Source organism: Indicator indicator, chromosome 15 (genome assembly GCF_027791375.1).
Source record: "Indicator indicator isolate 239-I01 chromosome 15, UM_Iind_1.1, whole genome shotgun sequence".
Taxonomy (NCBI): Eukaryota; Metazoa; Chordata; class Aves; order Piciformes; family Indicatoridae; genus Indicator; species Indicator indicator.
Window position 1 is genome coordinate 23,336,312 of NC_072024.1, and position 23,181 is coordinate 23,359,492.

The 23,181-nt window shown below is 47.0% G+C and overlaps 1 protein-coding gene across 1 annotated transcript in view; it reads left to right on the forward strand.

Annotated features, from left to right (window-relative positions):
* Positions 1 to 3,646: 3,646 nt before the first annotated feature.
* HDAC11 (histone deacetylase 11) overlaps positions 3,647 to 23,181 on the forward strand; it is a 35,131-nt gene continuing 15,596 nt past the window's right edge. The window contains exons 1-4 of the mRNA XM_054387486.1: positions 3,647 to 3,710; positions 4,618 to 4,718; positions 16,112 to 16,228; positions 20,198 to 20,240. Of these exons, the coding sequence (XP_054243461.1) occupies positions 3,647 to 3,710; positions 4,618 to 4,718; positions 16,112 to 16,228; positions 20,198 to 20,240 (325 nt within the window). The remainder of the gene's footprint in view (positions 3,711 to 4,617; positions 4,719 to 16,111; positions 16,229 to 20,197; positions 20,241 to 23,181) is intronic.

Sequence of the window (23,181 nt, forward strand, 5' to 3'; positions counted from 1 at the left end):
GAGCTGCAGGCTCTAGTGAAAAACCTCTATTGTATTCCTGGGGGTTTGGCTTGGTTGTTTTGAACCGGGCTTTTAAAGGGTGCTTTTGAGCATATTTAGGCTGGAAATAAGGGGGGGTCTGTTTGTATTGTTCACCTGACAAAAGACTCTTCTGTCTCACTCAGTAAATTGTGAAGCCTTTTGCAAACTTCAGCTAATTGGAGGGGAGGGGGAGCATAACTGAGGCACACGAGGTTTGGGGCAGAGGAGGGAGGCTACAGCTGGTGGGATGGGCTGAGTGTGAGCACAGCATCACATCTGCGCTCTGGCCTGGTGACTGTGTGCACACAGAGTGCGTGTGGAAATGCAGAGCACAGCACTGCTCATTCCTTGTGTGAGCAGCTTGTAAAGGAAGGCTCTGAACTGGCTCTGCTCTCCCTCCTTGTGTTTGGAGAGCACATGAGCTTGGAGAGCGGGTAATGAAAGTTTTGGTGAAGGGTTACAGGCATGAGCTCTGCCCTGTGGTTGTGTGCTACAAACCCAAGCCTCTTTGCTTTAGCTGAGCAGGGCACAAAATAACCTGTTGCTCCTAGGGAAGGATCCTAAAAGGGCTCCCAGCCTGATGTGTGAGAAGTATCATGTGTTGGAGCAGTGTGGGTTGGGATTTTCAGCTGTGTTTTGATACAGACTTTGAAATACTAGTCCAATAATGTGTTTGTTGGAGCTTATTTGTGTGGAAAACCAGGTGCACCTTCTGAGTTAGATGTGCTCAGTGGAAAGATGAGGGGAGAGGGACAAATGTTCCCATTAATTAATGTCTGCAGTGAACTTTGTGTGCGGAATTCAGTAATGTCCATTTGTTTGGTTTTTTTCCCCCTTTCTGGTTAATTCAGTGTAAATGTACTGGAGGAAGTGAGGGATGTCCCTGACCCTGCTGCTGAAGAGCAGTTAACCAACCAAGTGTTTCCCTCATGGGAAATAGCCTCTTCAGGATTCATTCCTAAGGGAGAACTGGTATTAGTAAGGACTCACACTGGTAATCTGGGATTTGAGTGCAGAACTTTGTAACTAGTTGCTAAAGGTGGTGATTGGTTTGTGTTTTTCTTTGCTTTCCAAGGCCTCACAGGACTGAGCTGTATGAGGATCTACCATCAGCATGCTGGCCTATCGTCTATTCTCCAGACTACAACATCACCTTCTTGGGACTTGAGAAACTGCATCCATTTGATGCAGGGAAATGGGGAAAAGTAATCAATTTCCTGAAAGGTAAAATAGCAGGAGGTACCTCCTAGGCCAGCAGGAATTACATAGTTAGTGCAGGCTTAATAATTGCAGCTATAGTAGTGACTGTGTGTCTTTATTGCTCTTTGTGTAGGTTTAAGCTCTGCTCTTTAACCGTACTTAGAGTGCTTTAGATATTTTTATATGTTTAAATCTTACCTAAGACCTAAATCTTAGCCCCTTACATCGATTGTAGGATTTCTGAGGCAGGTTGGATGTCCTTTGTTGTTGAAGGTCATGTCCAGGAAGTATTTAAAAGATGCAATCCTAGTGTTAACACAAACATCCTGCACCAGGGCTCTTTGATTTCTTTCACAGTCCTTTGAAAATATCTTTTCTAGCCCCCTCCACTCGGTAAAGTGTGTTCAGCTCAGTCATGGTGTCTGTCCACAGTGAAACTCATGAAGTGAGGGTGAAAATTCCAGCTCATCAAATGACTTGCTCTCCCCAGAGGTGTGAAGAATACTGGTGAGAGTAACTAGTTTGGTTCATTTCAGTCTGGCCCAAAACTTGGCAAGGCTGTGAGTAAAAAGGAGGAAGAAGAAACGTCAGCATAGACCATCTTAAAACATTTCTGGTCTTCGCAACTGGAATGGGTGCATGGAGTGGGCAGGGTTTCATTGCTTCGCCTTTACAAGCAGAAACATTGGTGTGGGAAATTTGAGAGCGGTTTCCACCTCTGAAGTGAGCACCAGAATCTTGACTTTCAGCCCAGCCCAAGTTAGGTGCAGAATGCCACAGCGTTGTTCAGCACCACGTGTTTTGATACTCAACAGCTTTTTAATGGCTCAAACGCTTTCTTTCAGCTCTTAATGTATGAGAACAATGTTTCCTTTAAGTGTCTTTTTGAGGATAGCTGCAGTTCCAGTTTCTTTCCTTTGAGAACCAAGCCTGGGTCTGAAAGAGAACACAGATTTCAGTTTCCTCACAATAAATGGAAAATACTTCCTGTTAGCTGCAAGCTGACAAGCAGTTGGGCTTGCAGGACCTGAATTGTGGTTTGGGAGCACTGTGTATATCTTCCTATAGCATTGTGCTTCCATTGCTTTACACCTGGTGTAGCAAGAACTGGGGTGTTCCCTGTGGCTTGTGAAACCACAGGTGTCACCAACCGGCTTGCTGTGGGCTGTGGCTTAGTTATTCAACTGCAGACATGTTGGTAGGGCTGAGAGAGAAGTGTAGCTTGTGTAAATCCATTCTTCATCAGCCCCACAGCAGCGTGGTGGTAGTGATTGGAAAGAGCTTTGAGATGCCTCTGGTGACAGGCAGAGCTTCTTGTGATGGTCCTTAAACACATTGGAAGAGGCAGAGATACAGTGAAGAGATACAAATCACAGGCTCACAGGATGTCAGGGGTTGGAAGGGACCTCTGGAGGTCTTCCAGTCCAACTCCCCTGCCAGAGCAGGACCATAGATCCAGCCCAGGTCACACAGAAACACATCCAGACAGGGCTGGAATGTCTCCAGAGAAGGAGACTCCATGGGCAGCCTGTTCCAGGGCTCTGGGACCCTTAGAGCAAAGAAGTTCTTCCTCATGTTGAGGTGGAATCTCCTGTGCTGGAGTTGCCATCCATTGCCCCTTGTTAGAACAACAGGACACGAGTGAGCAGAGGCTGTCCCTGTCCCTTCCTTCCTGACCCCCAGCCCTCAGATATTGATAGACATTGATCAGATCCCCTCTCAGTCTAAAAAGCCCTGTACAAAATGTAAGAAGGAAGATTATCATTAAGGCCTATAAAATCTTGGCATCTCTTCTTCTACAGCTTAAGCTTGCTCATCAAGTTGAAATTAAAAAGTAAAGGCTCTTTCTGTTGCCAAGGCAAAGGTTATCCGAGAGCCAGGCCTCTTCCTCTATGTGGTCCTAAAGACTCCTTCAGCTGATGATTTTTTGCAGTTAACTCTTCCCCTTTCTGACATGAGGCAGTCTTGACTGAGGTTAAACAAATTCTAACACTCCATTCCAGAGCTGAATTTTGAATCTTCCCTCTAACAACCTTAAATAATTAAGCCATGGATTCCATGACCATTTTATTCATTAATCAAAACCTTTGATCAACCTTGAAACCTTTCTGCTCCTCTTCTGGGTAGATTCCTTTTGTCTGCCTCTCTCCTGTGTGAATTGTCCACTCTTCACTCTCAGCCTTTCACACAAAACAAGTTTGCCCCATCGGTTTCCTTTCCTTGCTTTGTAAAAAGGAGAAAGGAGCTACAGGATACCTCCAGGGATATAAAACCCCTGTGGTTTGCCCTGGCTCTGCAGCAACTCCGGACCTACACTGTCCCCTGTCGTTCTCTAGAAGATCACCAGTGCAAATCTTTTACCATCTCCCTCCTTAAGAATGAAGCTATTGGCAGCTTGGCTTTTCTCTCTGATGTCAGTGAGCGAATGAACTGTTTCTCAAGCCTCAGTCAGGAGAAACAGAAGCTTGCCAAAAAAAATATTGTTGCAGGTGCTGCTCTTGTATAACACTTCAGAACAAAATCTCTCACGTTTCTGAGTTGTTTCTGCCTCCTCCAAGTGTAAAATTGGAGAAGAGGCACAGTCTTGGAAGGCTGCAGCCATGCAGCAATTAAATCTCAAAATCTGTCTGGGAATCTCCACCTGATCTCTTCTCTTTGCAAAGCAGCATTGCTGTTCTGCACTGCTTGGCTTTTTCACTTGACCTTGAGCTTTCTGGTAAGTATATCCAGCTGTATGCATTCACACCCAGACCTGTGCAAGTCAAACCTATTCTATTTGGTTGTATGCTGAAATCTTGGGGTGAGATTTGGTACCCTGCTCTTAGAAAACTAGAGTTTAAATAAGGCATCTTTGTTCCCTGAGGGGAAGAATTAATGGCTGGCCCTTGGGGTGGGACAGAAGTATCCTAATTAAGCGTGTGTTCACTTCCATGAACATTCAAGCAGTTCTTTTTGAGTTTTGATGGATTTTTTTTTTTATTCCCCTCTGGTTTAAGGAACTAAATACTAGCAGAGCTAGTGTGGGGTGTCTTAAAGCATGGTACAGAACGGTGACTATTTGATGGGAAGAGCACTGAGATTTCCCCAGTGCATCAAGCCCTACACTGGAAGGAGTCTCATGACTCTTCAGTGTGTCACTACTAGTCTTGTCTTTCAGTTCAAACAATCCCCATGCTTACACTCAGAGCTGTCTATGAGCAGTAGTTCTCAGGTACTCATCACCTTAACACCTGACCTGTACAGAGGCCATTTGTACCACAGAGCAAACAAAAGTTGTTCCAGTGACTGACGTGACAAGTTACTGCATCAAGGCCAGAGTAGCTGCTTTGGCAGGGTGCAATACAGGCAGTGAAGCAATGGTTTGCAATGCCAACTGTTATTTCTCTCCCCTTCCAGAAGAAAAGCTAATTGCAGATGACTTGATTGTACAGGCACGGGAGGCTGCTGATGAAGATCTCTTGGTTGTTCACACGAGGCGCTACCTTAATAAGTTAAAGGTGCTGTACTTCCTCTGTTTTTCAACAAGCTGTCTACAATCCCCGTTCAAGGCAACACATACCCTGCTAGAGTGGTGATGGAATCAGCTTTTACAGAGTGGGGTGTTTGATAACATTGTCACTGAGAGAAAACATAGAACTAGCAGGAACTTGACACTCTGGAGGGGAAAGAGGATCTGCCATCTCCTGTCTAGGTGACCTGCAATGATATTCCAGAAGAGTTAGATGGACATGAACATTTTTACTCTTTGGGATGCAAATAATACTCTCCTTAGTACTAGAGTTTTAATCCTCAGAGTGTAAGTTTGGATTTAGACTAGTAAAACACAGTTCTGAAATTGAAGACAGGTTGGGGAGCATGAAAATGGAGTGCTTCAGTGGCTGAGTTTTAAGGGTTGCTTTATGCTTTGGTGTTCAGGTAGTCTCAAAAGAGCATCTATGTAGGGATTCTGTTGTCAGTTTGCTGCAGGGGGAGGTACTGGCCTCATAGAATCTTAGGGTCATGGAATGGTTTGGGTTAGAAGGGATCTTAAAGGTCATCTGATTTCATCCTTAGATGCTGCCTGTGTTATTTGAGTATGGAGAGAGAGAAAAGATCAATGCAGGGGCATAACCTTGCCTGTCAGCTGTGTGTGAAGGTTTTCTCATGCAAGCTTATACATTCACAGGGGATGAAGAGCAGTCTTTGGGTATTTCTAAATGAAACAGCCATTTGCTAAGCTTCAGTGTACCTTTAAAGGTGTGAGATCTCTGTTTCTGAATGCACTCAGCCGTCTGTAGGTGGAATTGGGTAGCTGATGAGGGCAGGTGATGTTGTTTTTGTTTTGCAACACTTGGAAGGCAGAGGAGGGATTTCTGTGAGAAATAATCATCCATTTCATAATTCAAAAGAAGTTACTTTGAGTCATCTTTGCCCTTCAGTGGTGAAGGAGTCTTTGTATTGCTATTTCTGGAATGTTTCATTTTCTCTGTGTAAGGGTTCTGTTATTTGTGTGAACTTTCTCACTCCAACTCCTTTTCTGAGTTCTTTTAAGCTGCTTCTCTCTCTGCTATAAATTTACATGCAATTTCATACATCATTAGATTTGATTTTTATTGCAGCTATTCTTGATATTGAGCTTTTAATTCCACAGAACCACCCACCTCTTTTTACTGAAGCGCTTCTTTGAAGCAGGGTAAGATGTGTGTAGCTCAGTTTGGAATATCATCATCATCACTTTAGTCCCTACAGGATGGCTTCACAGGGAGCTCTCTGTGTAAGCTGTGTCCTGGGGTTCAAAGCCAGAACTGGCCTGTGCATTCAGATGTGTATCTCTCCTTCCCCTTTTCTTGAGAGAGTATTTCCTGCAACCATAGAAACTTGAATCATGGAATGGCAGGATTTGGAAGGGACCTTCAGGGATCATTGAGTCCAATCCCCCTGCCAGAGCAGGATCACACAGGGCAGGTCACACAGGAACACATCTGGATGCCTCGTGAAAGTCTGCAGAGAAGTAGACTCTACAACCTCTCTGGGCAGCTAGTTCCAGCACCCTCACCATAAAGTATTTTCTCCTCATGTTGAGGTGGAACCTCCTGGGTTCTAGTTTGTACCTGTTGTTCCTTGTCCTATCACTGGACACCACCCAAAAGAGTCTGGCACCCTCATCTTGACACCTACCCCTCAGATATTTGTAGACAGTGATCAGATCCCCTCTCAGCCTTCTCTAGACTAAACAGTCCCAGGGCTCTCAGTCTTTCTTCATAGGAGAGATGTTCCAGTCCCTTCATCATCCTCGTAGCCTCTGTTGTACTCTCTCCCATAGTTCCCTGTCCCTCTTGACCTGGGGAGCCCGAAACTGGATACAGTATTGCAGGAAGATAAAAGTGCTTAGCTGCAAATGAAAAGCAAGGTGGCTAGACTTGGAAAAGCCCTGGGTGTCTTCTGTGTCACCTTACCTGAAGTCTGCTGTGCTCTTACTTTAAATCCAAACAGCACTGCTCTACTAGCAAGTGGCATGGTTTGGGGTTAGACCAACTGAAGGCTGCTTGTGTTTCTGGGAATGCCTTGGTCTCTAGAATAATGAGTTGCTTCAGTACTTTTCTGCCAAAGGTTACAGCTCACTGGCCACCACATGAGTGCCAGAGGCTCTTTGTGAACCCCTCTGCCCTGCCAAAGGGAAAAGAAAGGGAAGAAGGGAGAGAGACCGATGGGCTGGGAAAGAAACTAACCCTGCTGGGATGGAAATAATAAAAATAAGTAGATACAAACCCAATATTGAACCCAACCCCCTGATGGCATTGAACTGCTGTCACCACTGCTGTTGTGGCAGAAATCCCAGACAAGGCTCAGCAGCAGATGGGAAGCAGATAGAGGAAATGGATTCAGGAACTGGTGGATCAGGATGGGAGACAGAAAGGACAGAGTCCTTGCATGCTGGCCATTGAAGGAGTGGAAGAAGAAGCTGACCCTGGTGATTCCTCAGCTTGCTCCTGGAGATGACATCCATGGACTGCAATCCCTTTTTGGGCAGTTAAGTCACCTGTCCTGTCTGCTCATCCCTGCAGGTGCCACCTCTGACTTCCTGCAACCCAGTCTGAGGTGTGACAGTGCCCTTGGTCTGCTCAGGAGCAAATCTAAGCCAGAGCCCTTGGCAGGAACTCTCCCCATCTGCTTCTCCCTGCTAGAAGCTGCCCTTGGCTGTGGAAACCTGCCCTGCACTTCAGAAAGTGCCTCACTGAGCAGAGACTGAGCTTAGATCCTTGACCAGAATTAGTTCTGTCCTAGTTCACAGAATCACAGAATGTGAGGGCCTGGAAGGGACCTCAAAACCTCATCCAGTCCAACCCCCCTGCCAGAGCAGGGTCACCCAGAGCAGATCACACAGGAACACAGCCAGGTGGGCTTTGAATATCTCCAGAGAGGGAGACTCCACAACCCCCCTGGGCAGCCTGCTCCAGGGCTCTGTCACCCTCACAGGGAAAGAATTCTTCCTCCTGTTTCCATGGCACTTCCTCTGCCTCAGCTTCCACCACTGCCCCTTGTGCTGGCATTGGGCATCACCCAGCAGAGCCTGGCTCCAGCCTCTGGGCACTCATCCTGCACATCTTTATCCCCAGCAATGAGGTCACCTCTCAGGCTCCTCCTCTCCAAGCTCCAGAGCCCTCAGCTCCCTCAGGCTCTCCTCCTAAGGAAGATCTTCCACTGCCTGCAGCAGCTTTGTGGCTCTGTGCTGGACTCTCTCAAGCAGTTCCCTGAGGTCCTTCTTGACCTGAGGGGCCCAGAACTGGACACAATATTCCAGATGTGGCCTCAGCAGGGCAGAGCAGAGGGGGAGGAGAACCTCTCTGACCTACTGACCACAGCCCTTCTGATCCCCCCCAGGCTGCCCTTGGCCTTCTTGGCCACCAGAGCACATTGCTGAAATCAGGGCATCTTCATTTAAGATTCCAGGGCGGATTTGGTAGGAATTTTTCTAGCCTTACAGGCAGAAATTATGTTTGATGTCTTCAGCAGCAGCTGGTTGGGGACTGGTTCAGGTCAATCTACTGGAAATCATCTCTGTGTTGGAAGGAAGGGTCTCCCTGGTTCCCTGCTTTAGGTAGGGACTAATCCTTACAGCAACATTTGGCCTTTTGAATTGAGGTGATTGCCCTGGTCACTGCTCTGAAGAGTGTAGGTGTCTAAGGCAACAACTGAGCTTTGCACAATTTGCTTGCAGTACTTTTCCACTTTGTGCCTGTTTCTAAGTGTTATGTAAAAGAATGAATTTCATGCATCTCAGCATTCTGAAATGTTGGAAGGAGACAGGCAGTGAGGTTATGAAGCAGCTGTCAGACCATACAAGGCTTTCACAAATTGCATTGGGTTGGAAGGGACCCTCAAAGGTCATCTTTTCACCCCCCGTGCAGTCAGCAGGGACACCTCCAACTAGAGCAGGCTGCCCAGGGACAAAGCAAGCCTGGCCTCAAATGTCTCCAGGTACAGGGCTTCAACCACATCCCTGTTCCAGTTCCACTGTGCAGAACCTAACTCTGCCCTGCTCCAGTTTCAAACCATTGGTCCTCACCCTATCCCCACAGGCCCTTCTGAACAGTCTCTTCCCAACCTTCCTGTAGGTCCCCTTCAGATACTGAAATGCAGCTTTAAGATTTCCCTGGAGCTGTCTCTTCTCCAGGCTGAACAGCCCTAACTCTCTCAGCCTGTCCCTGTAGGGGAAGTTCTCCAGCCCTCTGACATCTTCATGGCCTCCTCTGGACCCTCCCCAACAGTTCCCTGTCCTTCTTGTGCTGGGGGCACCAGCAGAGCTCCATGTGGGGTCTCACCAGTGCAGAGCAGAGGGACAGAATCCCCTCCCTTGGCCAGCTGGTCATACTGCTTTGGATGCAGCCCAGGGTACATTCTTACCTCAGTTTTCAGGTACATGTGTCAGCTGAAGGTCTGGAGGAATCTCCAGAAAGGTTCTTCTCAAGGCAATGATACTTGAGTATGTTGGAAGAAAACATCCTGCAAGAACAGTTGGCCATGGGGAACAGGGGCTGGTGGGTTCCAGTATTTATAGTACTATGCAAATGCTGTGGGGCACTCTGTGAGCTCAAGCAGCTGGTAAACCCCTGAGGGATAAGGCAGCATTTGGCTAACACTGAGTTGGGGCTTTCCTTTCAGTATTTCCAACCCATTCATTGGGAGACTGATGCACCAAAAGTGCTGTGGTGGTTTTCTAGCTGTCACCTGGTTCTCTTCTGTTTCTACCAGTCCCAGAGGGGTCTGTGATGAGGAAAGACTGAGAGGATTGAGGCTTTATGGTCTGCAGAAGAGCAGCCTGAGGGGGAATCTCATTAGTGCTGATCAACTCTTAAAGGGTGGCATCAGGCAGGTGGGACCAGGCTTTGGCAGTGGTGCCCAGTGACAGGACAAGAGGTGATAGGCACAAGTTGGAACATAAAGAAGTTCCATCTAAACATGAGGGGGAACTCATGCTTGGAGCACTGGGGGAGGCTGCCCAGAGAGGTGATGGAGTCTCCATCTCTAGAGAGATTCCAAACTGACCTGGAGGTGTTTCTGAGTGACCTTCTCTGGGTGACCCTGCCTTGCCAGGAGGGTTGGATTGAATGGTCTCCAGAGGTCCCTTCCAACCCCTGCCATTCTGTGACTCTCTGATAAGAGTATGTTCATACCTTGACCTGGAAACCTGTGTGCAAAATGCAGGCTTCCTCCTCTCCTTCAGGATCTGATCTGCCATTAAACCCACCCTAAACCCACACTTTCTGTACCTATGAAAGAAGGACCCAAAAATCACAGTAATTACTTAGTGGTGGTGGATTTGTAAGTCCTCAATTTTCCCTTGAAGCTGGGACTAGCTCCAGGAACTTACCAAAGATTTAAACACAGTTTAAATTTAGATATTAAAGAACAAAAATGCATAATTTAAACCCAAATTTGATGTTGTTGTTGGCTATTTAAAATGCTGGAATGCAATGAATGCATAACATAAAAGGCAGCACAGCAGAGGTTGGCTTTGATCATTAATGTGGTGTTTGTATTAATCCAGGATTTATCAGCATAAAAGCAGCTACTTCAGCTTCCTAATATTAGCTTCTCAGGTTAACTTTTAGTCCTTGAACACTAAGACACTGAACAAATTTGTTTAGTCAGTTAACTGTGCTAAGGAGAGGTTTTATGGGTAAGGAATTAAAGCTAATAGCAATAATATTGGACAAGTCCTGCAAGGATATCCTCATTACACCTATAGGTTGTTAGAGAATTTGGGCTGAAGCAAGGAAGACTCTCAAGACCTCTCAAAGCTGGGTTTGGTTTGGTTTGGTTTGGTTTGGTTTGGTTTGGTTTGGTTTGGTTTTGAGGGTTTTTTTGGGTCTAATGTTGTCCTGAGGCCTTCGCTACAAGAACGATATGGAGCAGGTCAAGAGAAGGGCAAAGCAGCTGGAGAAGGGTCTGGAGAACAGGGCTGGGGAGGAGCAGCTGGAACTGGGGGTGTTTGGTGTGGAACTGGGGGTGTTTGGTGTGGAGAAGAGAAGGCTGAGAGGAGACCTCATTGCTCTCTACAGCTCCCTGAAAGGAGGCTGGAGCCAGGTGGGGATTGGTCTCCTCACCCTGGTAACAAGAGATCAGATGAGAGGAAATGGTCTCAAGTTGTAGCAGGGGAGGTTTAGGTTGGACATTAGAAGAAAATTCTTCCCTGCAAGGGCTCTCAAAGCCTGGCACAGGCTGCCCAGGGAGGTGTTTGAATCCCCATGCCTGGAAGTGTTTCCAAGAGGCAGAGCTGTGGTGCTGAGGGCCATGGTTTAGCCCCAGCCTTGGCAGAGTTAGAGAATGGTTGGATGAGCTTAAAGGGCTTTTCCAACTCCACCAATTCCAGGGTTCTGTGGTTCTGTGATCTCAGTACAGTGTCACACTTTGCCACATTTCATGGCAGTGGCCTTGTGGTTCATTTGGCAGCAGACATCTATTAAAGAAGATTATAGCTGGGTAAGGGTTAACCTGCCTTCTGCCCTCCTTTAGAGAAAACAAGGAGTGCATTTTTTTTTTTTTCAAATTGAAACTTAAGTTCATCCACAGGATTAAAAAAAATCTGGCAATAGAAATAAAAAGTGGAGCTGGTAAGTAGAAAGGGTAAGTGAAGACCCATCAGTGAGTGGTGTTTGTACATTCTTACTCTTCCCTGAATCCAGACCAAGTTTTAATTTCTAAGTTGCTTAATTACATGTCTATAAAACTTTACTAGAGAAGCAGTAATTTGATGATGGCTGAGTGAGAGCAAGCATCTACCAAAAGAAATAATAACTAATGTTCTTCTGATGTGTGCAATTTGGACTAAAAAGTACTGATCTGAAAAAATAATAATGAAAGATTGAAGGCTTTGTTCTCTATCAAAGGGAAACTAATAATGTGTGAGGAGCTGTGTTATAAAAGCCAGCTGACAGCCTGGAGAAACATAGTTAATGTCCTGCTCTGCTCAAAACCATTCTGTATTTTGACAGCATGCAGAGTTACACAATTATATCAACCTAATTCCTTTTGATTTCTGTTTTTTTTTTAATTATTATTATTTTTAATATAGACATAGCTGTGCTGAGAATTTATTGCAGGAGATGTTGGAAAGCAAACCTAACACACTGAAGACAAAAAGCACAAAGCCTGGCCACAGGTTGAGGCAGCATTTCTCAGTTATTGCAGAGGTGCTTTTGAGAAGCTTTTTCACTAGGCTGTAGCTTCATTTGTGAGCCCCAGGACTCTTCTCACAGTCTGATGGCTTTTCCCTGGACACTGGGGCATTGGAACAGACTGCCCAGGGAGGTGGTGGAGTCACCATCCCTGGATGTGTTGAAGAAGTGAGGAGGTGTGGCACTTTGGAAAAATAGTCTAGTGGTCATGGTGGCGTTGGCCACAAGGTTGGACTGGATGATCTCAGAGGGCTTTTCCAGCCTTAGTGAGTCTATGATTGAGTGAGCACTTGCAGCTCAGAAAGCCAGTCACATCCTGGGCTGCAGCAAGAGAAGTGTGGCCAGCAGGGCCAGGGAGGGGATTCTCCCCCTCTGCTCCACTCTGCTCAGACCACACCTGGAGCTCTGGGTCCAGTTCTTGAGCTCTGTTACAAGAAGGATCTGGAGGTGCTGGAAGGTGTCCAGAGAAGAGCCATGAGGATGAGCAGAGGGCTGGAGCTGCTCTGCTCTGAGGACAGACTGAGAGAGTTGGGGTTGTGCAGGCTGGAGAAGGCTCCCAGGAGACCTTCTTGTGGCCTTGCAGGATCTGAAGGAGGCTCCAAGAAAGCTGGGGAGGGACTTCTGAGGGTGTCAGGGAGTGATAGGACTGGGGGGAATGGAGCAAAACTAGAAATGGGGAGATTCAGATTGGATGTGAGGAAGAAATTCTTCCCCAGGAGGGTGGTGAGAGTCTGGCAGAGGTTGCCCAGGGAGGTGGTGGAAGCCTCATCCCTGGAGGTTTTTGCAGCCAGGCTGGATGTGGCTGTGAGCAACCTGCTGGAGTGTGAGGTGTCCCTGGGCATGGCAGGGGGGTTGGAACTGGCTGAGCCTTGAGGTCCCTTCCACCCCTGACAATTCTGTGATTCTGCTGGGACATAAACACAGTAAAGGGGTAAGGCTGAAGCAGTGCATGGCTTTGGCTTGGCACTGTGCTCTAAGTGTCCTTTGCTCACTCTGCACATTCCACAAATGGATTTCTACATTCCCTTAACAACCTGCAGCAGTGCACCTGTTGCTTTGAGTCTTTTTTCCTCCCATGTCTTCACATTGCCATGAAAATTGATTTTAAACTGCATGAAGACTTTCTGAAGTAGTCTGGTTGTTGTTCACATTTGAGATCAAAATCTATTTCATCCAAATGTGACCTTTTCAGTTCTTGGTGGGTGAGAAGCTGGACATGAGCCAGCAACGGGCACTTGCAGCCCAGAAGGCCAATTGCAGCCCAGAAGGCCAATTGCAGCCCAGAAGGCCAATTGCAGCCCAGAAGGCCAATTGCAGCCCAGAAGGCCAATTGCAGCCCAGAAGGCCGATTGCAGCCCAGGCTGCATCAAAAGAAGCGTGGCCAGCAGGTCAAGAGGAGGTGATTCTGCCCCTCTGCTCTGCTCTGGTGGGACCTCACCTGGAGTGTTGTGTCCAGCTCTGGGGCTCTCAAGACAGGAAGGCTGTAGACCTGCTGGAGTGGGTCCAGAGGAGGACATGGAAGTGATGTGAGGGCTGGAGCACCTCTCTTATGGGAACAGGCTGAGAGAGTTGGGGCTGTTCAGCCTGGAGAAGAGAAGGCTCCAGGGAGACCTTAGAGCAGCCTTCCAGTATCTGAAGGGGGCTACAGTAGAGCTGTGGAGGGACTTTTGACAAGGGCTGGGGGTGACAGGATGAGGGACAATGGCTTTGAGCTGGATGAGGGGAGGTTGAGACTGGAGATGAGGAAGAAATTCTTTCCAGTGAGGGTGGGGAGACACTGGAACAGGTTGCCCAGTGGAGCCATGTCCCTCGAGACATTCAAGGTCAGGCTTGGTGGGGCTCTGAGCAGCCTGCTCAGGTTGTGGATGTCTGGACAAGATGACTTCTAGAAGTCCCTTCCAACCCAGTGCATTCTGTGACTGTAGGATTTGAGACCAGGATGGAATCTAGTTTTCCATGCTCTGCTTGTTTAGGAGCTGAAGCGTTGTGCAAAAGGATGCTCAAGGTTGACTGTAGTGCAGAATAATTAAAGCACTTTGTTAATGATAGAGAGCTGCTGGCGTTGTAGATTAATGTCTTACACTTACAGAAGTAATAAGAGCTTAAAATGAATTTAAGAGTTTAAAATGGCAAAATGTAGTTAGTTCTGAACAGCTTCATGAACCGTGGCACTCCTCCAGGCCACCCAGTTGTGCTTTGTAGAGTCATAGAATGGTTTGGATTGGATGTGACCTCTGAATCTCCTCCAGTCCAACCCCCCTGCAGTCAGCAGGGACATCCTCAACTAGTTCAGGCTGCCCAGAGCCTTGTTGTAGCTGAAACATTGATACTGAGAAGCCAAAGTAGCTTATTTGATGAGCAGAAGACCTTGAAACAGGCCTGTGATTGCCTTTGGTTCAGAACTATCCCCTTGTCCATCCTCCCATTTGTAACCAGCTAGCTGCCAGTGATCCTGAGTCCAGTCACACTTCCTGCTGCTGGAGGGAACGGGAGCCCTTCAGCATCTCTGTGCAGGGGGGAAAATGGCTCCTGCTGGGTACCTGAATGTCCCAGCCTTGGATGAAGGGGAGAATTCTGCCTCGTGACTTGGGCTTTGAAATATATTTAGAAGTGTTCTGGCTGGTAGCAATGTTAGTAGAAGCTCTTTGAGGTAATCTATAGGTGTTTGCAAACCAGCATTTGCACACTGCAAACATTTCGTGTTCTAACCTTCAAATCCTACTCTTGATGCTAGGAATTCTTACCAGAACCTTTCTTTGAGACATTTTCCAGAAGGATTTTATGTAAAATTAACTGTTAATCACTTCTCCACTCTGAAGTTTGCCCTGCGTGGTCACCTACATATTTGCACTTCTTATCTGAGTTGTCCTTTTGTTTGTTGTCCCTTTCTCCTTGGTGTATCCTTTTGACTTGACACAGGAAAAGGTATTTTAGGTTGGAACAAGATATCAAGTGCAGTTTGCTGTTAACAGTGCTGAAGGGCGCTTTGCAGCTCTTCCTCCCCATTCCAGGGCTATCAGGTTTTCTGACACACTACCTTGCTGAAAAATTCCTGAGTTACTACTGTGTGATAGTAAAATCTGATGGTGGTTGACAGTGATGATTGTCATAGTTGAGAACTTGAGGACAAACTTACTTGGAGGTTACTAATAAGGACTCTTGTGGTCACCTCCATCAAAAACCATTGCAAATCTTGCTAAGGACCTGTGGCACTGTTCTGGTACCTCTACTATTTAATATTCTTATCAGTGACATAGACAGTGAGATGAATGCACCATCAGCAGTGTGCAGATGGCACCAAGCTGAGTGGTGCTGTTGATACAGCAGAGGCACAGGAGGGCATCCAGAGGGACCTGGACAGGCTGCAGAGGTGGTGCCCAGGTGAACCTCATGAGGTTCCACAAGAGCAAGTGCAGGGTTCTGAGCCTGGGCTGGAACAATCCTCACTGTCAATACAGACTGGGGGAGGAGGGGATGGAAAGCAGCCCTGGGGAAAAGGACTTGGGGGTGCTGGTGGGGGAGAAGCTGGACAGGAGCAGGCAGTGTGAGCACAGAAGGCCAATGGCAGCCTGGGCTGCATCAAGAGACATGTTCCCAGCAGAGCCAGAGAGGTGATTCTGCCACTGTGCTCTGCTCTGCTGAGACCTCACCTGCAGTGCTGTGGCAAGCTCTGGAGGCCTCACTATAGGAAGGACATGGAGCTGATGGAGAGGGTCCAGAGGAGGCCATGAAAATGCTCAGGGGGTTGGAGCAGCTCTGCTCTGAGGACAGACTGAGGGAGCTGGGGGTGTTCAGCCTGGAGAAGAGAAGGCTCCAGGCAGACCTCAGAGCAGCCTGCCAGGACCTGAAGGGGGCTACAAGAAGGCTGCAGAGAGACTGTTTGCAAAGGGCTGCAGGGACAGGACCAGGAGCAATGGCTTCAAACTAGAGCAGAGCAGATTGAGATTGGATGTGAGGAAGAAGTTCTTCACTGTGAGGCTGGTGGAACACTGGGACAGGTTGCCCAGGGAGGTGGTTGAGGCCCCGTCCCTGGAGATACTCAAGATAAGGCTTGACAAGGCCCTGGGCAACCTGACCTAGTGGAGGATGTCCCTGCTGACTGCAGGGAGGTCAGACTTTGGAGGTCCCTTCCAGCCTGGACTGTTCTATGATTCTATGATACTGCTGGGAGACCTAAATGTCATCATCGAGGTGGTCTATGTTAATTGTAACTTTTGTTTTCCCTCTTGCAGTGGTCATTTGTTGTGGCTACAATCACAGAAATTCCACCAGTTGCCTTTCTGCCCAATTTCATTGTCCAGAGGAGAGTTTTGAGACCTCTGCGAACCCAGACAGGAGGAACCATAATGGTAAGGTGCTCTTGCTTCACCTTCTTCCTAGTTAACCTTGGTGATCCCTAAAAACCTCTGAGTTGTAATATTTTGTTTAGCTAAAAGCCTTGACCCCTAGAGACCTGTAGAGGGAAAGGAATTGGTGTGGAGTCCTAAACATCAGCAAAGTTTGACACTTGTTTAGCAGCTCCCAAGGTGAAGGACAAACCTGCTCTTATGGTCTGACATTTGCAGAAATGACAGTAAGGGAAAGAATCCCAGAATCCCACCATGGTGGGCACCTCTGAGGATTGTCTAGTCCAAACCCCCCTGTTCTAGGTCATGCACAGGAGATTGCCCAGGATCACAGTGTACAGGCAGGACTGGGCTTGTAGTGATAGGATGAGGGGTAATGGCTTTGAGCTGGAACAGGGGAGACTTAGACTGGAGATTAGGAAGAAATTCTTTCCAGTGAGGATGGTGAGACTCTGGAACAGGCTGCCCAGGGAGGTTGTGGATGTCCCCTCCCTGGAGGTGTTCAAGGCCAGGCTGAATGGAGCCTTGAGCAGCCTGGGCTGGAGGGAGGTGTCCCTGCCCATGGCAGGGGGATTGGAACCTTCCAACCTTCCAACCCAAACCATTCTAGGATTCTGTGTTAAAGTCACTCTCTGCCAGTGTTTAGATTTTTGGCAACAGGAGCCAACAGAAGACAGAGGAGATCCTCTGACTGTCAGCTCAGAAGGAGCTAAAGGGTAGACAGCAGGAAGATGGGGCCAGACTCTTTTCAGGGGTGCCCAGTGTTGGGACAAGGGGCAACAAGCAGAAACTGGAACCCAGGAGGTTCCACCTGAACAGCAGGAGAAATTTTTTTGTTGTGAGCGTGCTGGAGCCCTGGAGCAGGCTGCCCAGAGAGGTTGTGGAGTCTCCTTCTGTGGAGAGATTCCAAACCCCCCTGGCCATTGTGCTCCTGGGCAAGCTGCTGTGGGTGCCCTGCTTTAGCAGGGGGGTTGGACTGGATGATCTCCAGTCTCTTCCAGTCCCCCCATGCTGGGATTCTGGGAAATCCATGTCCTGGCAATTTACCAGCAGGAGCTGGAAGCAGCACCAAACTGGCTTTGCTGTTATCTCTGTGTGGTCACCTTGCTGTCAGTGGACTGCTGAGAAGCTCAGGGTACTTTGACTTTGTAATTTTGGTTGGTTTGGTTTTTTAAACCAGATGTTACAGACTGGGTAGTAGTAAAGAGCCAGAGCTCCTGTTTCATGTGCTTCCTGCAGTTCAAGGTGCTGAAAAGTTTTTGGTTGTCACTCACAAAGGAAGAGCTCCATTCTGTCTCCATTTAGTCCTTCAGCATCACTTCAGGTCCTGGTCAGTTCTATTCTGTGCTGACTGCAGTCAGTTGCGGTTACTGAAGTGAAGGGTTTTGGTCTGCAGTGTCCTGTGTGAGTAGGAAGGTGCTGAGTCTTCTCTCATTATGTTTTATGTCTTTCTGTACAGTACTTATGAGGAATGAAGGACAAGGTAGAAGAGAAAAATAATTGGGAAGAGTCTAAAGTTTCCTGATGTTCTACCTTTGATATTTCTTGAGGGTCTTGACAGTCCACACATGTGAAATGTGTCTGAGCTTGGTCAGTAGTTCTGTGATGTTTTTCATTGTGCTTGTGTGACCTTCAGAAAGGTGTGCTCACAAACTGCTCACTAATTAGAAATGTGGCCATGTGGAAGACATAGAATCATAGAATTGTTGTGGTTGGTAAAGCCCTTTAAGCTCATCCAGCCCAACCATTCTCTAATTCTGCCAAGGTTGGGACTAAACCGTGGCCCTCAGCACTACAGCTCTGCCTCTTTGAAACACCTCCAGGCATGGGGAATCAACCACCTTCCTGGGCAGTCCGTGCCAGTGTCTGAGAACCATTTCAGGGAAGAATTTTCTTCTAGTGTCCAACCTCACTCTCCTCTGGTGCAATTTGAGGCCATTTCCTATCACTCTGTGTCTTGTTACTAGGGTGAAGAGCCTGACCCCCACCTGGCTCCAGCCTCTTTTCAGGGAGTTCTGGAGAGCAATGAGGTCTCTTCTCAACCTTCTCTTCTCCAGACTAAACACCCCCAGTTCCCTCAGCTGCTCCTCACCAGCTCTGTTCTTCAGACCCTTCACCAGCTGCTTTGTCCTTCTCTGGACCTGCTCCAGCCCCTCAATGTCCTTCCTGGGGTGAGAGCCCCAAAACTGAGAGGACCCAGCACTTGGCCTTGTAGAATCTCATCCCACTGGCCTGTGCAGGTCCCTCTGCAGAGCCTTCCTACCCTCCAACAGACCAACACTCCTTCCAGCTTGGTGTCATCTGCAAACTGACTGAGGGTGCCTCTGTCCCCTCCTCCAGATCACTGATGAGGATTTTATACAGAACTGGCTCCAAACTGAGCCCTGGGGGACAGGAGATGACCACTAACCATCTGTGATGTCTTGCCTCATGCCTCCTAAGCTAGGGGTGACATCGGTGGTCACTTCTGGATGGGTCTTGCTGCCATATGCTGTCACTTCCCCCTTTTTATTTTCACTTTGGGACACAGGCCTCTCCTTTCAAAGCAGCTTTGATTCACCAGGCAATAAAAGTGGTACAGTACCACTCAGCAGCACAATCTTCTGCTGGTCCTGTTTATCATGAAAGCTCCTGTTGAGTTTCTGCAGGTTTTAATGATTTTTGCAGCAATCTGGGAAGATTGTTTTTGGTGAGGAATCCCTAGGAAGTGAACTAAATCACAGCTAATGTGCTTTCCCTGTGACTTAATGGCTTTTCTAGCTCACAGCCTCCAATCTTTTCTGCAGATCTCATTTGTGTAAGTTAGCACATTCATAACAGGATGATGTTTACCTTCCCAGTGGTTTGCTTGCTACTAAATTAGAACTGTTCAGATATAAATATTGATGATGAAGGATTTTCAACTGGTCCAATTTCCTTTCATATATGATGTGTGAAATACTCTTTCCATGATTACAGAGAAGAATAAGCTGCTGATAGCTTTTTTTTTTTTCTCTCTCTTTTTTCATTTCTTTTACATGATAGCTAGTTATACCTTCTTTTGACACTGCAGGAATACTGCACTTAAACACTTCCTTGCCTCTTTCTGGCCAAAATAAGGCTTCCCCAAAAGGATTCACAGAATTACTGAGCCAGGGTTGTCAAGCCCTGGGACAGGCTGCCCAGGGCAGTGGTGGAGGCCCCATCCCTGGAGGGGTTTCAGAGCTGTGTAGGTGTGGTGCTGAGGGCCATGGTTTAGTGGTGACCTGGCAGTGCTGGGTTAAGGTTGGTTGGTACTGATGATCTGAAAGGTCTCCTCCAACCAAAAGCATTGTGTGATAAGTCAGGTTTTTCAGTTAAGGGCTCACCATTTAATCCTTGCCTGTCTCTTCTCTGCCAATCCTTTGCTTCCCTGAATGTCATTGGAGTTCAGAGGAGAGACACAGGCACAGCTATTCCATACTGGAGGGAGCAGGACTGCTGCTCCTCTGCACTGTGCTGTTAGAGCATTTGCAAACTGACAGAAGTCACAGGACATGTCAGAATGTGGCATTTTCCTCTCCCCACCCCCAGCTGTAACTCTATTTTAATCTCTATTCAGGCGGTTCAGTATTTCTATTTTCAATTCTTCCTATTTTTCCCTGAGCAGGAAGGGCATTAGGAGATCCTTGCTGACTTTTTCCTCTTCCAGCACTTTTCCCTTTTCCATTTCCCTGCTGGAGGTCAGTGTCCATCTCTGCAGAGTGCAGTTACTTTTAGACCTATTCAGCTGCCAGACAAATACAGAGAAGAGAGCACATTTTTATGCTGTTTCAACTAATTCTGCCAAGGATAGTTTTGTATGGTTGGTATCTGAGATCTGCAGTGGTAAAACCATCCAGAAGTTCAGTGGGCACATCACAGTGCCCAGGGTTGCATTTGGGGGTGGGGGGGACAGATATTGTCAGATGGCTTCCTCCTTCATCCTGAAGCTCTCACTGTCATTTTCTCAAGGCAGGAAAACTTGCTGTTGATCGAGGTTGGGCAATCAATGTGGGTAAGTACAAAAGCAGTGCATTAAAAAATGGGGCCTGAAATTGTGGGGTTGAAGTCCTGCTGGCTTTGTGTAGCATGAGGTGGGGTTGAAATCCTGGTGGGTTTGTGTAGCATGAAGTGGGGTTGAAGTCCTGCTGGCTTTGTGTAGCATGAGGTGGGGTTGAAATCCTGGTGGGTTTGTGTAGCATGAGGTGGGGTTGAAATCCTGCTGGCTTTGTGTAGCATGAGGTGGGGTTGAAATCCTGGTGGGTTTGTGTAGCATGAGGTGGGGTTGAAATCCTGGTGGGTTTGTGTAGCATGAGGTGGGGTTGAAATCCTGGTGGGTTTGTGTAGCATGAGGTGGGGTTGAAATCCTGGTGGGTTTGTGTAGCATGAGGTGGGGTTGAAATCCTGGTGGGTTTGTGTAGCATGAGGTGGGGTTGAAATCCTGGTGGTTTGTGTAGCATGAGGTGGGGTTGAAATCCTGGTGGGTTTGTGTAGCATGAGGTGGGGTTGAAATCCTGGTGGGTTTGTGTAGCATGAGGTGGGGTTGAAATCCTGGTGGGTTTGTGTAGCATGAGGTGGGGTTGAAATCCTGGTGGGTTTGTGTAGCATGAGGTGGGGTTGAAATCCTGGTGGGTTTGTGTAGCATGAGGTGGAGTTGAAGTCCTCCTAGGTTTGTGTAGCATGAGGTGGAGTTGAAGTCCTCCTAGGTTTGTGTAGCATGAGGTGGAGTTGAAGTCCTCCTAGGTTTGTGTAGCATGAGGTGGAGTTGAAGTCCTCCTAGGTTTGTGTAGCATGAAGTGGGGTTGAAATCCTTGTGGGTTTGTGTAGCATGAGGTGGGGTTGAAGTCTTCCTAGGTTTGTGTAGCATGAGGTGGAGTTGAAGTCCTCCTAGGTTTGTGTAGCATGAGCATGTTCAGAACAGCAGAAAGGGACTGGATTGTGCTCAACTCAACTCAAAAGGGAAAAATAGGAAAGAAGCACTGCATTTATTTTCTCATCCACTCGCAGCTGCCTTGCAGTTTTCTAATGAAATAGTTAGTCATTAAAGGACATGCTAAAGTAGAAATTAAGAAAATAGAAATGTATAGTTTAATAAAGTACAAATTCATAGTTTAATGAAATTTCTAGTTGAATGAAAATACAGATTCCTAGTTCGATAAAATACAGATTCTTAGTTGAATATAAATACAAATTCCTAGTGGAATGAAACATAAATTCCTAGTGGAATGAAACATAAATTCCTAGTGGAATGAAACATAAATTCCTAGTGGAATGAAACATAAATTCCTGGTGGAATGAAACATAAATTTTTAGCGGAATGAAACATAAGTTCCTACTTGAATGAAACAAAAATTCCTACTTGAATGAAACATAAATTCCTAGTTGAACGAAACACAAATTCCTACTTGAATATAAACACAAATTCCTAGTGTAATAAATAAAAAATCCTAGCTGAATGAAATGCAAATTCCTAGCTGAATGGCAATGCAGATTTCGAGCTGAATGGAAATACTTTAATTCTTTTTAAAAACAATAGTATTTGGAAAGAAAAAAGGGACCCAGTTAAAGACATGATGTCATAGCTAGGACAGAGGAAAGGGATCCAGCTAGAGACAGGTATCATAGGTAGGAAAGAGAAAAGGGATCCAGCTAGAGACAGGTATCATAGGTAGGAAAGAGAAAAGGGATCCAGCTAGAGACAGGTATCATAGGTAGGACAGAGAAAAGGGATCCAGCTAGAGACAGGTATCATAGGTAGGAAAGAGAAAAGGGATCCAGCTAGAGACAGGTATCATAGGTAGGACAGAGAAAAGGGATCCAGCTAGAGACAGGTATCATAGGTAGGACAGAGGAAAGGGATCCAGCTAGAGACAGGTATCATAGGTAGGAAAGAGAAAAGGGATCCAGCTAGAGACAGGTATCATAGGTAGGAAAGAGGAAAGGGATCCAGGTAGAGACAGGTATCATAGGTAGGAAAGAGGAAAGGGATCCAGCTAGAGACAGGTATCATAGGTAGGAAAGAGAAAAGGGATCCAGCTAGAGACAGGTATCATAGGTAGGACAGAGAAAAGGGATCCAGCTAGAGACAGGTATCATAGGTAGGACAGAGGAAAGGGATCCAGCTAGAGACAGGTATCATAGGTAGGACAGAGGAAAGGGATCCAGCTAGAGACAGGTATCATAGGTAGGACAGAGGAAAGGGATCCAGCTAGAGACAGGTATCATAGGTAGGACAGAGGAAAGGGATCCAGCTAGAGACAGGTATCATAGGTAGGACAGAGAAAAGGGATCCAGCTAGAGACAGGTATCATAGGTAGGAAAGAGGAAAGGGATCCAGGTAGAGACAGGTATCATAGGTAGGAAAGAGAAAAGGGATCCAGCTAGAGACAGGTATCATAGGTAGGAAAGAGAAAAGGGATCCAGCTAGAGACAGGTATCATAGGTAGGACAGAGAAAAGGGATCCAGCTAGAGACAGGTATCATAGGTAGGACAGAGAAAAGGGATCCAGCTAGAGACAGGTATCATAGGTAGGACAGAGGAAAGGGATCCAGCTAGAGACAGGTATCATAGGTAGGAAAGAGGAAAGGGATCCAGCTAGAGACAGGTATCATAGGTAGGAAAGAGAAAAGGGATCCAGCTAGAGACAGGTATCATAGGTAGGAAAGAGAAAAGGGATCCAGCTAGAGACAGGTATCATAGGTAGGACAGAGGAAAGGGATCCAGCTAGAGACAGGTATCATAGGTAGGACAGAGGAAAGGGATCCAGCTAGAGACAGGTATCATAGGTAGGACAGAGGAAAGGGATCCAGCTAGAGACAGGTATCATAGGTAGGACAGAGGAAAGGGATCCAGCTAGAGACAGGTATCATAGGTAGGACAGAGAAAGGGATCCAGCTAGAGACAGGTATCATAGGTAGGACAGAGGAAAGGGATCCAGCTAGAGACAGGTATCATA